This window comes from Electrophorus electricus, chromosome 21 (assembly GCF_013358815.1).
Source record: "Electrophorus electricus isolate fEleEle1 chromosome 21, fEleEle1.pri, whole genome shotgun sequence".
Classification (NCBI taxonomy): Eukaryota; Metazoa; Chordata; class Actinopteri; order Gymnotiformes; family Gymnotidae; genus Electrophorus; species Electrophorus electricus.
This window is the reverse complement of record NC_049555.1, coordinates 12,953,606-12,968,382: the sequence shown is the minus strand read 5'-3', so window position 1 is coordinate 12,968,382 and position 14,777 is coordinate 12,953,606. Positions and strand designations below refer to the sequence as shown.

The 14,777-nt window shown below is 45.3% G+C and overlaps 2 protein-coding genes across 15 annotated transcripts in view; both read left to right on the top strand.

Moving 5' to 3' along the window:
• Positions 1 to 806: 806 nt before the first annotated feature.
• Positions 807 to 9,486, top strand: aktip (akt interacting protein). 7 transcript variants are annotated; one of them, XM_035520960.1, is made up of 10 exons: positions 807 to 911; positions 2,109 to 2,210; positions 3,630 to 3,838; positions 3,977 to 4,041; positions 4,474 to 4,574; positions 5,634 to 5,722; positions 6,850 to 6,948; positions 7,260 to 7,367; positions 7,667 to 7,727; positions 8,016 to 9,486. In XM_035520960.1, the coding sequence occupies exons 2-10, from the start codon at positions 2,169 to 2,171 to the stop codon at positions 8,121 to 8,123; spliced, it is 882 nt and encodes a 293-aa protein (XP_035376853.1). In that variant the 5' UTR covers positions 807 to 911; positions 2,109 to 2,168; the 3' UTR covers positions 8,124 to 9,486. The 7 variants fall into 7 exon arrangements, with proteins under 7 accessions (XP_035376853.1, XP_035376852.1, XP_035376858.1 ...); XM_035520959.1 differs by having other exon boundaries at positions 2,105 to 2,210; XM_035520962.1 differs by lacking the exon at positions 807 to 911 and adding an exon at positions 956 to 1,416.
• Positions 9,487 to 10,168: 682 nt separating this feature from the next.
• The window catches only part of chd9 (chromodomain helicase DNA binding protein 9), a 59,424-nt gene continuing 54,815 nt past the window's right edge, over positions 10,169 to 14,777 (top strand). For 6 of the 8 annotated variants that reach the window (XM_035520906.1, XM_035520905.1, XM_035520909.1 and 3 more), the window contains exon 1: positions 10,173 to 10,272. The gene's annotated coding sequence lies outside the window, so the exon portion shown is untranslated. Of the gene's footprint in view, positions 10,273 to 12,509; positions 12,589 to 14,777 lie in introns of those variants that run through there. The other 2 variants (XM_035520903.1, XM_035520904.1) reach the window with 2 other exon arrangements.

Sequence of the window (14,777 nt, the reverse complement as noted above, 5' to 3'; positions counted from 1 at the left end):
TTGTTTAGTTTTGGTGCTCCCAGTATTCGTGGAACCGCCACCGCAAACCTCGATTCCATTGTCTCTTTCTCTCGTTATCACCCGTACAAGCTAACAGCCATCAGTATCTACGTCCAGGCCTGTTTCAGCGTTGTTTTCTATGGAGAGCGACGTCGAACTGAACATCCAACCTTGTGCTTGACTGCTTTTAAGTATCTTTGCAGCCTGCAAATTTGAAACTTTTCTTGGTCTTGCAGAGCTTATGCGAATGGTGCAAAAACTGAGAAACATTTCCATCGCCACATATTCTAGTAATGCCATTACAGATTCACCAGCCGCATTATTATATCAACCTGCTCTGTAACCTACACTGAAGATCACTTCTTAACAGTTATAGGCTGTGACCCAGCTGTTGGCAGGCAGCCCCCATTCATCGCTGATCAGTTTCCGCATGCTGACCTTGCGGCCTAAGTGCTACCTGGATATTACCTTAGATGGCAGAGCATGGCATTAATGCTGGCAGCATTGACCTGCCATCTAAATATGTCCTGCCAACGATACGGTAGTCAGGAACATGGATTTTTTACTTTTACATGCATCTTGAGAACAAGACTATGGATGCATATGATTATTGCTATCAAATATGTAACCCTCATCCTCACTGCTGTGTGAATTATTCTGAAGTGTTTGGCAAGGTTACAGACTAAAGCCCGCCCTTAACGGCCAAAGGCCAATACAAATCCACCATGTTGACCTGAAATGAGTGATAGGGAAGGGGAGCAATAGGAGTCCGCGTATCCCAGTATAAACCAATGGCAGGAAAGTAGCGCGTTCACTGGTCAGCAGGGAAAATAACGCTAAAACAGGGCAGATATGTACGATAGTTAGCTAACGAGCTTTAAAAATGTCTCAGATTTCCTGAGTTTAGTAAGGTAAGAGATTATGTTATCACTTCATTCAAATGCGTCTGTCCCGTGCAAAAATATCTTGCATGCCAGCGGCGGTCGCTTAACTTTTTATTAACGTTCAGCTTGAAATCGATAACAATAGCGCTGTCTCTCTTAATAACGGGATGTAAAGTATCTTGTGTATATATCTGACGTGAAGTGAAACGCCTGCTGTCGTTCTCTATATAAATATATGTGTCACTGCTTACTGAATATCTTTCAGCGTTAACCTCTATCTTTAGCTAGCAAGCTAACCCACCTAGTGTTCTGGTTCTTTAATCAGAGATTGACAGATTGATAGCCAATCACGTAGGGCTCTGGAATTAGGCCGGGGTTCAACAGCCAATGAGGGCTTCTCCAGAACCATGACCCGCCTGTTTATCAAGGTAGTGAGACGTTTAGGTATGTTGGTGCCGTAACCTCTCTGGAGTATTTAGCTGTTTGCTAATCCAGACCCGCCAACATCTGAGATTAACAGCCAGTCTGGGAGGTGAACACGCTACACAGTAATGTGTCTTCGGTTTTGCGCGTCTGTTTCTATCAGATATCTAGCTAGGTTAACGGTCACACTTTCTTATTTGCAGAGCTTTCCCATAACGTTAGCGTTATCTCGGCTAAATCGGTGGCTAGCTAGGGTTAGGTCATCACTGCACATCTGAGGTTTGCTCTCAGTTTTGTTGATTAAACGATTTCTTAAGATCGTCCTGCCAGCGTTAAGGAAGTGACCAGATCGCTTGATGGCTGGCTAACCAGTTAACCTTAACTATTATGTCGACACCTGTGTTAATTTTGAAACGTTTTAAATCCATATAGTACTGACTAGCTATCCAGCTAGCTACCCAGGGTTGGGGTTACTGCATAGCGTTTAATGTCGATCACAGTCACTATATTCTCTCTCCCATCATTACAAACGTTGGCAAAATCATATCTACAACTGACCACGTCGAGTCGCTTGGATAAAGATGTAGCCTAGCTAAAAACTGTTGCTATCCAGATGCAAGTTGTAGTTATTTGTCTATAAGTGAACATTATTCAGCAGTTTAAGATTGTCAGCAGCTGTCATACCATATCGGGTGGCAGACTGTTGTCTGGGCCTTGGGACGCTCGTCACGTGTGTGTGTGTGTGTGTGTGTGTGTGTGTGTGTGTGTGTGTGTGTGTGTGTGTGTGTGTGTGTCAGTCAGTGAATTCTGCGGATGCCATCAAGAGGCATAGAAGCACACCCTGCTCTAGCTCAATGAGTAATGAACCCTTTCTGGAGCATGTCGACGAACGCCGGTCGTAAGGTAAGGCATGAGCCATCGTTTTTCTGCTCATTTCGACTCTTACCTTCGCTGGTTTGGGTCCAATTTCTGTGTAAAATGCACATGACTCGGTCCAGAGGGCGTTTGCAGGTCAGAATGTTCTTCATATGAGGAGGCCTGCTTGAATGTGTGCCCACTGTTGGCTGTATTCTTTTGACTTTTTTTCTTGTATTTCTGAGGTTGTGTGGTGGTCTGTCCTTTTATGGCTAGAAGACTAAGGGCTTTGCATTTGTGACTTGGTTAATTTGTGACTTGGAATCATAAGTGACGGGTTTGGCAGGTTAAGGGTGGTTTCACTCATATTAACCCGAGTGAAATTCTTGGTGAAGAAATCCAGTGTATGGTTATTTGTGGGTGTGTCTGGATTGTTTTGGTATCTTGAAAGTTTGCTTACTGTGAATAAGGGAGGTGTGTGTGGTTTCTCCACCACCACCCTCATTGCTGATGTTTTTGTTTTAATTTGGTGCGGACTAGTCTGGGGACTCAGCAGTTCCAATGCTGTAGTGATGAAGGTGAAATTGAGCCGTAATGCTGGAAGATTTGCTGACTCCTGGTTGTCCCTGTGCTCGTTGCCAATCGTGGTCCACTTCCTTCCAGCTGGCAGGTTCCAGGTTCCCCTATTGTGTTCAGCATTCCTCCTCATGTCTCGGGTCTTTTGCAGTCTGACTGCTGCAGAGCTGCTCTGGGCTGGTTCCTGCACAAGTTCATGGTTTGTCGTAGTAGGCAGTCCTCACTGTTTCACTGTTAATCTGAATTTTGTGTTGAAATGGTGAGTACCATGGCGAGAGGAAGGATTCAGCCTATGATTTGTTAGAATTCTATGACTTGTTCTAATTCTAATGTCCAGTGAGGGTTTACATGGAGGCTTTCATGCACTCTTTAATACCTTTCTTCGCCATGAAGGAGTTTTCAGGTCGTTTCAGGTACAAGACCCTCATTAGTGCCTGATGGTCAGCCGCTTGAACTGAACATCCCTAGTCAACAGCTGTGCTCCCAAGAAGGGAGGTTCAGATGTATGGGTGATCTTATCTTTGCCGTTATAATGCTTTAGTAGAAATGCACTTGGTTCCTTTGTTACCAACCTCACAACATTTCTCTTATGACTTGAGAGTTTTACCGCTGCAGGTATAGTGATATCTTTTTGTCTCGTCTAGAGAAGTGTCCCTTCTATCATCTGTTGCACAGATCCCTGACACAATTTGCACTGACTTGGGCTGGCTACAATTTAGCAGCAACTTAATGAAACAGAAATCACAGTTCAGTCTTTAATGAAAAGCAGCTTGGGTCAAGACCTCGACTGGCCGGCTTCGGTGGCGGGTCTAATCTTGTGCTAGTACTGCAGACCTCTGTGAAGTTAACACATCCTTAGTCAGCTTTTCCTCTACTGTCTCCTTTGCCCAGAGATCTGACAGCGAGGAGCAGGGCGGTGCGGGAGAGCCCAGGATCAGCCCTGCCCGTCATCCCTTTGGCAAGAAGCAGCTGCCCTCCATCCCCAAGAACGCGCTCCCCATCACGAAGCCGTCCTCGCCTGCGTCCGCCGCCCAGGCTGCCAACGGCACGCACGCCTCCTACGGACCTTTCTACCTGGAGTACTCGCTTCTCGCCGAGTTGTATGTGCCTTTTTTTGGGTCAGCTTGGGTCATGCTGCCTGGCCGCATGCGTAGGGAAGGAATCTGGGGCGCTGCGTTTCTGTGGCTGAATGCTACGGTATGACCTCTTCTCCCTGTTGACGCTGCTCTGTTTTGCAGTACGCTGGTGATAAAGCAGAAACTCCCAGGCATCTATGTCCAGCCCTCCTACAGATCAGCTCTCAGTAAGCGCTCCCCTGCCCTCACGTCTTGATTAAAGGTCACTCGGGCGGTTTCGCAGGTTGATCTTTGCCCAGTATCTCAGCTGAGACGTTTCAGCATTCTTATTTGGTTTAACGCTGAAGTCTTTTCACCAACTCTAGCCCTGCTACCCACTAATGTGTTTCGTACGACACATTTAGCTGCGCCCCCCCCCCCCCCCCCCCCCCCCCCAATCAAGAACGACAATCTAAACAGTTCAACATTGGCTTTCCATTTTAAAATCTTGCTATGATGCGTTGCGTAATGTCTGCAAGCTTCAGTGAGTTATCCCTCCAATGAAAACAGCTAGCCATGTTGGTTCAGTTCATATAATCAGCATATACACCATGTGATTTTTAAATACACTCTTGGAAGTAACTCTGGTCTTGCTAAGTGTCTGCGTTTGTCTCTCTCAGTGTGGTTTGGCGTGATTTTCATCCGACACGGCTTGTACCAGGACGGCGTTTTTAAGTTCACCGTCTACATTCCGGACAACTACCCCGATGGAGACTGTCCTGTGAGTTCTGCTGTCGTCAGCACCAGCACAGCTCACAGTGGTTTCACATGCAGGTTCTGGGTGTCTTGCGTGCGCTGCCCAGGGGCTAGTCTGGCCTGCATTTCCTTACTCGTCATGGGCGGGGCAGATGCCGAGAGGTTTTTGTTTCTGCTTAATCATGGTTGGTAAAGTGGAAATCCACATGTGAAAACGGTGACCTGTGCAGGGTTCAGTGATAACCGAAAAATGCATCATTCCAAAGCCAATTTTTACTGTGCTGAACAAAAGTTTGTATTTTAGTGTTCGTGACGTATGCATAAGTGCACACGAGCTAATGCATTTGGTTAAGGTTATTTATTCTTAAAATAAGTGTACACTCGAGCAAATGCCCAGTTGACCAGTTGTCCATGTTTATCTGCCTTGTTGGCATATTGCTGAATATCTCTGCTTCAGAGCAGTCAAAATTGAAGCTGCATTCTTGCTTTGCTTCATATTTGTGCTTCATTGTCCTGCACACCTTGCTCTGAGGTCAACAGATCACTGTTTTTTCTTCACTGGATGCATGAATGGATAAGACCCTTTTTTTGCATCACAAGGGTTGTTTTTTTTGTTTTGTTTTTTTGTTTTTTTTAATGTACATAATTCTCCAACCACACCCAATATTTTGGAGCTGGTGATCTTACTGAAGAGTAAAAAATTAAAATAAACTGTTCACTTTGGTTTGTTTATGGACAGTTGTTGCTCTGTGTGCATTTCTTACTGTGTAGGTTTAGCACTTGAACAGCTCCAGTTCATGTAGCATTGTGCGTATATCCCACATGAAAGTGTGTATAGAACCAATCTACCAGAACAGAGCTGTTTGGTTTATTAGCCATGTAGTGGTATCGTTTAGCAATGCAGTATTTCACTAAAACTAAGCTCCTCTTACCTTTTCCTGTGGCTCCTTCATGTGGGTGTGTCTTTTAAATGGTATTGAAATTGCATCACAACAGGTCCTCCTCAGGGAAAAGTAGTTAGGGCAGTATGAATGGTGCTGTATGGGACTCTGAAAACACGCCTGTGTTGGTGTCTTTCCTGCAGCGGGTGGTGTTTGATATCCCCATCTTTCACCCCCTGGTGAACCCCGTTTCTGGAGAGCTGGATGTGAAGAGGGCATTCACCAAGTGGAGGTTTGTAAAGGAGGCGAAACTACTGCTTCAGTCTGTAACCTACGCTTGCTTTAATGGTGGAAGCCACAGCTTGGCTAGAGTCTCGTGTACTTTGGTCATGATGAATGAACTCCACCTCCCTTATAAAAGTAATCGGATTTGTTTGGATTACAGTTGACATTTGTATGTGTTGTCCTAGCCAGACTTATTACAAACCAGTTCTCTGGAAGTAAAGTCAAAATTCATTATCGGCTCTTAAAATAAAAAGGAAAACTGCTACTTTTAAAATGTATTCAACACTAATCCTTGGTTGAGCCACCTTTTGCTACAATAACTGCTTTAAGTTTGCTGGTGTCAGTTTTTACTAACTTTGCACACTATTGGAGTGATTGTTCTTCAGGTTTGCTCCTGGCAGTTCAGGTTGGATAGAATTTTCAAACGGTGCTACAGCAGAGTTGATTTCCGGACTTTTCACTTGGTGGTTGTGGAGCGTTCATCTGTCTCTTTTGACCACTCTCGTGGCGCTTTGACCTCGTGCTTGGGATTGTTGTCCTCATGTAGTGGCGTTTCTTCCAAGCTTTGCTGTGTTGTCGAGCAGTAGCAAGTTGTCTTGCAGTATCTCCCTGTACTTTTGCATCATGCATCCATCCTTCAGTTTAATAAGATGCTCCATGATGTCTGCGGAAAAGCACTCCCGGGTGGTGCCGTCATGGGGTCCTGTCTTACACACTCAAGATGAGATGTGGTTTGATACGGTATTTGATATGGACAAAGGATTTTCTTAAGTAAAATGATGTACAATGATATAAATAATATTAATAGTTCATTATTGAGGGTCAGTTTTCCAAGTCATGATGCAGCACAAAGTGTCTTTTGTAATCCAGACAGATCTTTACATCTTTTTGAAATGTATTTATTGCACAGCAGTAATAACATTAACCACTTGTATGGAGAATGGCCTCCCTGTTACCAGCCTTTGATGCAGCTATAATGAGGCCTTTGTTGGTCTAAGAGCAGGCACTGTTCTCCACCCGAGTCCTGCATTCCTTTAGACTCGTACGTTATTTGCATGCTTTGACTGACCAGTCACTGTAATGTAGCTGTAAAGTGCGTGTGTGTAGAGTTCACCGTGTCTCACCATCCTGCAGGCGGAATCATAACCACATCTGGCAGGTGCTAATGTATGCACGCACGGTCTTCTACAAGATTAACACCATGGAACCGCTCAACCCAGAGGCTGCCGTTCTGTAAGGATGTGTGGTATTTGTAAAGAGATCCTGGATTAATTGTCTTGGTTGGAGGGGGAAAAGGATGCATGCAATCCAGACTTTTAAAACCTCTTATTTATGTTTTTTTTTTTTTTTTTACCAACTATGGTGATGGGATGAGCAAGAATGCCCTGGTTAAACATTGGTTTAATTCTGCATATTTATCCTGCTACCCGTTTCTGGGCGGTTTGGCTGCATGATTGGCATTGTGGGGCAGTGCTGCCGTCTGTGGTTTCGGTTTAATCTGATCTAATTTGGATTAATTACTTTTATTACATTTTCCTAAACAGATACGACAAGGACATTCAACTCTTCAAGAGTAAAGTGGTAGATGGCGTGAAACTGTGCAACAGCCACCTTTTTGACCAACCCAAGATGGATGATCCTTACGCGATAAGGTATGCAGGCCCACTGGAAGGTGCTGAACAAGTTGGGAGGAATATGGTTCTCATCCTTATTGCGTGTCCTACAAAATACTTATGACCTCCTTTTTAAATTGCTAATTTTCCATTATTGGTAATTCAGCTGTTCTCAGGGAAGAATTGCCAAAATGGCCTCCTAACGGAGCGTGGTGGCTGCACATTTGTTTTAATGCCTATACTCGTGTGGCTCTGTTGAGGTTTCATCTGAGATGTAAGGGATGAAATGAGGGTTACCCTGAAACTGCTAAACTGCTGTTTGTTTTGCTCCTGCTCAGTTTCTCTCCCTGGAACCCGGCAGTGCACGAGGAGGCAAGAGAGAAGATGTTCACACACAAAGTGAGTGCTTGATGCTCCTGTGCTTCTCAAAACCAAGTTGAACCTGCCTGTCTAATTATAATGATGCAAGAGTCACTTTCTGTTCAAGGTTGAGTTTTCCTTCATATCAAGTTTCATTACACAACTTTTTGGTCTCGAATTTTTGCATGAGGGAGCAAGGGTAGAGTTGAGCATCACTAACCTCAGTCAAGACTTCCTGCTGCTTTGGGGTGCAAAAGCAGTCTACAGTTGGTTGACCCATGAGATGTTCTTGTAAGCCTTGCCCCTAATTTTGTCTGTTCACCACAGAGAAGGCCTGAGGATCACCCCAAAGGGCTGCAGGTGTCGGGACTGTCTTGGGTGAAACCAGGATCCACACAGCCGTTTAGCAAAGACGAATACCCCCTGCAAACCTGAGGCTGCACTACCACTTGTCGACCGCCAGAGGGGGGTGCTGAGCTACATCTGTGCTACGTGCACTTGCGTGGCTGAACCCTTCTCTAGAACTGCGATCTCGAAGCACTTCCATGGACTATATTTACAAACACTTGCTCAGCTTTAGAAACGAAAAAGAAAATCTCTGAAACAGCTTTAGATCTCTTAAAGAGGCTTGTGCTTTAGTATAAACCTAGTAACCATCCTAAGTGGGGGGGGCAATGGAATGAAATTGCATATCGTTGGTTCTCTTTAGATGACATTGTGACTTGCACATACTTTTTGCGTTTTCTTTTTTCTTCAGGTGCAACAGAACACCTCACTATGTGGAAGGGTTTTTTAAGAAAAGGGTGGTTATTTGCAGTAAATTTTAAAGAATGTTCTGTAAGCAGTTAGGTGTGCAGTGTCATGGCATTGTGGTTCAGAACCATAATGGTTGTATTTGCTGTGCGGTTGTGGAGATTCCAAACCAATGACCGATTTGGCTAGGCGACGTTGTAATTCAAGACTTGAATCTATTACACATCGCCTGTTTTAAGGCTGGAATATGGTGTTGGGTGTTGGCCAGACAAGTACTACTCCAACCAATGTAGAAAACAGTCACTAGAATCAGTTCAGTAGGATGCTTGATCAAGATTTCTGATTTGATTCTTGGATTAATTGCCCAGGAGCTGGCCACAGTAATGTAATTTGATTGAGCAGAGAGCTTGCATCTGTGTTTACTCACAGTTTAGTTGTAGGGTTTTAAAGTTGGCCTTTAATTTTCACAACCGTGTTTATAAACATGTTTATATTTTGCATATAGTTACGTTGGCTATTTTCTGTATGATCAGTCCTTTTGATCCTGGTAACTGGTCGTCACTACACGTTTGTGTGTGAATGGAGGTGTGGCGTGTGTGTGTGTGTGTGTGTGTGGGGGGGGGGGTTCAGTTGTGTAATGAACTGTATTGAATAGTGTTAATATATTGCAGAATAAGAGGTGTGGTTTTTTTTTTTGGTTTTTTTTTTTTTTAAAAGATGGTAAGTTGCGCTTGATTCTTACCCTAGTGTAATTTTGCTTTAAATAACTCATGGATGAAAGGGGTAATTATGTAAATATTGACGCTTGTCTGCACGTAAAAGGCCTCTGGTTTATTTATATACAGATATATATATATAATGGTATAAGTCTTCAATTTTAAGGATTTTATGTTTTTCTAATTACACTTGGTTTGCAACAATATCCATTTGGATGATCTCTTACACCCCCCCCCCCCATATCTCACTGACATGAAAGTCTGGGCTTTGTAACCAATGTGAGGTTTTAAAATGCAATTACATTAAACCCAATAAATCTGAAACGTCATGTGTGTCTTCTGTGTGGTTTTACAATGGCATCGTTCACTGAAGAATAATTGCTGCTTTTCCTACTGTATAGAATGGCTGTGCATCGTGCATCTTGTTTGTGTATGAGAGGTTGCAACAAAACCAAGACTGCAACATCCTCTTCCACCCCAGGAATCCCGTACCCCATTTCTATCGTCTACCCTAAAGTCCAAACACGTACAGTTCTCCCTAAAAAGGAATGCTAGGCTTTATCTACGGGTGAGAGACAATTTTGTGTAGGGTCATTTTGATTCCACTCGGAGCTGACTCGCAGTCCCTACTGTAGAGAAGCACTTGCTGTCAATGGCCACCAGAGGTCGCCAAACACCCACGGCTGCGATCACCGCGTTCCCCCTCAACTTCCATGTTTGTATTCTAACTACTCCAAGACCACCTTCGATTGGTTTCTTCTCGACGCGGCCATCTTGCTCGATCGTCCTAAAACTCAGCATTTCACGTGAATCAAACCAAATTAAAAGGCCACGTATCGACATTAAAATGCGTTATAAAGCGCGAGATCATATAAGATTACGAAATTCAAACATTGTTTTTTTTTTTTCCTGGAGATTCAAAGTGAAAGAAGTCCCGGTTGACCAATCAGAACGGACGCATACATCGTATATGCAAATGAGCGTGTGGACGTCATCACGCCAGCCCTGGTGGATCCGCCGAGGTCGCCGACGGCGATATAAACTACGTTAAATCCGACATTTTACCCCTCCGCGGAACTACCGTCGCCTCGTCGGGGGGCTCCGTCTCACTCCGGGTGAGTAGTCGCCGTTTGTTTGTTCGCCGTTCAGCGCGGTAGAACCGAGAGCCGCGGTGATGGAAACTCAGGTGTCCGCGCTGTCAGTGTTGGCGGAGGGGAGCAGGGGGAGAGAGAGAGAGAGAGAGAGAGAGAGAGAGAGAGAGAGCCGCGCAGCTGGTGGCGCCCGGGCAGAAAAGTGCGCTCAACACACTCCCAACACACTCCCAACACACTCCACCCACCTGTGTGCGCCGTCCGCTTATCTTAGCCTGCTGAGTTGCACGCAGGAGCCGGCGATGCCCAGTGTGCAGAAGTAGCAGCTTAAATTTGCTGCTGTGCTTCTGAACTAACGGGGACCCGGCGGGGTGTTTGGGCAGGCTCGGGTGCATTTAACGGGGACCGGAGGGCTGCTCTGCTCTGCTGGCATCACTGCGACTGTTGCTCGTTTCTGCAGCCTCCTGCTCCTAGCAAGGCGTGCTGAGGTCCGCACGGAGGAGGGCTGGCCGGACACGTGTGCACCAACACCGGCCCGGGGGCTGTAGAAGGTTGCCCCGGCACCACTGGCTCTGCGGTGCCGCGGCAGCTGTGTGCGAGCTCGTCTTGTCAAAGCCGCGACACGTGAAGGCGAAGATGTTGACGAGCACGCATGTGGTGGTCGGTCAGTGGACACGTCCAGGCTGCCTAATTCACTACACGCTGAAAACGGGCCTCATGCGGTTAGAAGTAGCGACTTTACCGTGGAAGTGTTCTTTAAACGAGCTCTTGGTTTAACTGGAGCTAATGGGATGATGGATAGTTTGTTTCTCTGCTTTCAACAGGCTATGGCCTGTGCTTGAACGCGCAGTCCCACCATAGCTGAGTAAGTGCCGAATCCCCCAGTTCTTAACTTCCACCCCAGCAAACACACAAACACGACGGGGGCGGGGGGAGAAGAACTCGGAAGACATTTTTCGGATCGTGTTGTCGGTCAAACTGCGATCCCCTTGGCGCTGGTAACCGTGACAGCCGCACGGCTCCGTGCCTGCACGCCTGACCCCGGTGCGCCCCGACCGGCTGCGTAGGCGCCCGGAGCCGCGCAGGAGAGGCGGTGGCGGTTGCCTTCCCTCCACCGTGCAGCCCAAGATAAGCCGCCGTCGGTACACTTGAAATAGCCGACGCCTTGTAATTTGTGGCGCTGGCTCTGGAGCGACGGGTGTGGGTGGAGGATGCGCACAGATAAACAAAGACGCCTGGCAGAGAAGCGGGTCCACCTCGGAGAAATGATCACTTCACCCCGACAACCTGTTGCTTTAAGTTTGCGCGACGCTGCCAGATAAACGCAGCTCGCATTAATAACACGTTCACAGCAGTAGGAGGGTTCCCTTGGATGTCGTGGCTTAATAAGACGTCTCTTGTCGGCCGTGGCGCATACAAGCGCGCAGGGCGCAGGGGTTATCGCAGAGTTTCCGTTAGCTCCTCGAGTTTAAAAAAAGCTGCTTGCTGTTTCTTCCTAGCTATCAGTTGGGGCCACAAGACCTAGATTGTAGATGTCTGCAAATAGTTGGATTAATCATCTTGACAGTTCAATAGTAATTACTTCGTTATCTGCCTTTAGCAGTGGATGACTGCAGCTGGTGTCATTTGACTGACAAAACATTATTACCCTTTATGTTTTGTTATTTTCACTTGAGTAGGTGAAGCTTTGCCACTATTCAGTTCCCTGCATTCTCAACCACATGTCTGGAATTACAGAGCAGCATAACCCTAAACGTTATAGTGAGACTAAACACTTCTTTGTCTAAAAAAACATCTTCAAGAGGCCCTTCTAAAAATGACTCAGTTTTCTATTGTACCACTTTGCATCTGAGTGCGTTTGAAACTGTACTGGCTAACTTGCCACCTGTTCCGTCCTGGTTTTAGTGTTCTTACACTGTGGATGAATGAGCATGGCTCTCGGATCAGCTTCGCCCAATCCCGTTTCGTATCTCCGACTGCGAGGGGAGAAAATAAAAAACTGTTCTCAGATCAGGTCAGTGCCAGGTTCTCAGGTCTGAGAACTCTCCCTGTTCTCAGGATGAATCAAAATCGTAGATGGATGAGTGGGCTCCTCTCACAATGTAGTTTTCACAGAACAAATCAGTCAGGCCATGGGGATCAAGTGTCTCTGAAAAAGGTTCCCGCTCTAGTATCAACTCTCCCATTCAAGCTCGTTAAGTGACATGTACAGCTCTGGCCTCGCTACACTGGGCCAGAAATTAGGCCCGTAAATCCATGAAAAAAAAAGAAAGAAGATAATGGACTATGAAGCAGGACCCCACTGAAGCTGCCAGAGAGAAAGAAACAAAGGCTAATAAGGTGTGCGCTCATGTTGGTTGATGAAAACGACTAACGCTTCAGTGTTCAGGCTTTCGGTGACTCAGCTGAGTTTATGCACACATTACTTAAGTAGGGTGCACTGGTTACTAACGCTTTATATAGAGGATATTGGCACCGTGTGTTTGGGTATTACCATTCACGTCTGTGAGTAATGTCACTAATGCAGTGGCCGTATAGCAAATACTCTGCTAGATAATAGTCTCTGGATGTTGTATTTTTGTATATTTGTGTTGATCATGCACTCACTGGTGGATCTATGGAAAGTGAGGTTGTCGTATTAAAACACTGTAAAACAAGGAAAAGCAAAAAGAAAGCCAGAGTTTGGGTCGGTGTGAAAGTGAGACCATTCCATTCACTAACTGCAGTGTCATTTCTGTTGCATGTCAGTGCCTCACCTAAATGTAAACAGTGAGGCAAAGGCATTTGGTCATTTTGCATTTTCGTGTTTGTTTCTTTTGCTTTGTTTCCCTTTTTTTTGCCATGCCAAGCAAATATTTTAGTATGATTCACAGAAATAAAAGAACATATATGGGTTAGGTTAATTCAGTAGGCTAGGTTCAAGGTGGAAGGATGGGTTTAAAAGAGACAAATCAAGAACAGAAACAGTACAGAAATGGACTCTAATGAATCAAGACGAAAAGTGTGTCAGTTATTTGCTTACCAGGGTTTTCAAACACAAGGCAAAAATGTAGTTTAAATCAATTCGTTGTTACACTGGTTTACGCTGGCCTGCAAGTATCAGGTGATGTCTAGTGTGAAGGTGAAGGAGTAACACATCCCATGCAGTCACCTAAGCTGCCTCACCAGAACGTCAAAAAATGATGTCCTGGCCAATCAGGATGACAGATTGGCACAGTAAGCACATGAGCGTTAAATAAATGTGTACAGGTGAAGCCAGCCTAATGAAATGTCATTCCCCCATCTGAACAGCGCCTATGAGTGTGCGTGACTGCACCTTCCCTACAGTTAGTCAGTGCTGTATACTCCAAGGTGTTGCCAAGGAATTCCACTGGATTCTGGGGTGGAGTCTTCCCTCTGGACCAGAGTCGGCTTTGGTGATTCCATATGTCAGTGTCCGTAGGGCGTGAAATTGTCGAAGTTGTTTGTTTATTTGTTTCTTTGTGTGTGTGTGTGTTCAGGGGTTGGGTACAAAAAACATTTTTTTGGGGGGTGGGGGGGTACAAAAAACAATGTAGGTCTTTTTCCAGTAAATCTGAAGTTGGGACACCCCCCTTGCCCCTACAACGTAGGGAAACCCCCTAATCCCATCATATAGCTGTTTTATTACTAGTTTCCTAATAGTGTGATTGCTGTTATTTTGTTGCCTAAATGTATTTTCATAATTTTCATGAATTTCTTACTTTTCTGGAATACCCACATTGGCTCGGCCTGAACTGTGTCTTCCTTGCTGTGTCTGTTTTTGATATTTTAACCGTTTGTTAGGTAAACCTGTTTGTTGACTTGTGTAATACGCTACATGTTTTTAAATGTAAAGAGGTTACATTTGCCTACCCAGTGCTTCTTAGTTCAGTCAGGTGCATGTGTAGGAACCAAACATTACTAATCCTAGTTTTCCAAGATGGGGAGAGATGGAGACGTATTAGTAATTTCCAGAGTTGGTAACACCACACCTGTATTTGGAAGAAAAATCCCTGAACAGAAGGGGTAGTTTACTGTGGCCGAGTGTCACCACCTACAGGCTTTCTCTGTGACCTTTCGTTCTTAGTGACAAACGGCTATTTAAAGGGTTGTTTTGAACGCAATAGTTTTATCAGATACTGAGGCTGTAGGATAGATACAGCCTGTTTCGTCTGGGCTTAGCCCCATGTGCAGTGCTGGCTATGGTGGGATTATTGAGGACTTATTTTCACTGTGACGTGGTGTGTTGTGCAAAAAGAACTCAACGTATGCTGGTGTTGGCTGTAGTAGTAAATAGTGTTGAGATGAAATAAAGGAAAATCAATTTAGTGTTGGTGCTTTTCAGGTGGACTTGGAGCTGTACACTGTGTGTGTGTGTGTGTGTGTGTGTGTGTGCGCGTGTGTGCGTATGTGCATGTATGCGGTGAGTCAGCAGGTCGTGACTGACCTCCTCCATGGGTAGTGCTGTTCAGGACATCCCGTCTGTCTCTGTTGCCACTGATGTGCGTGTGTGTGTGATACAGAACTGC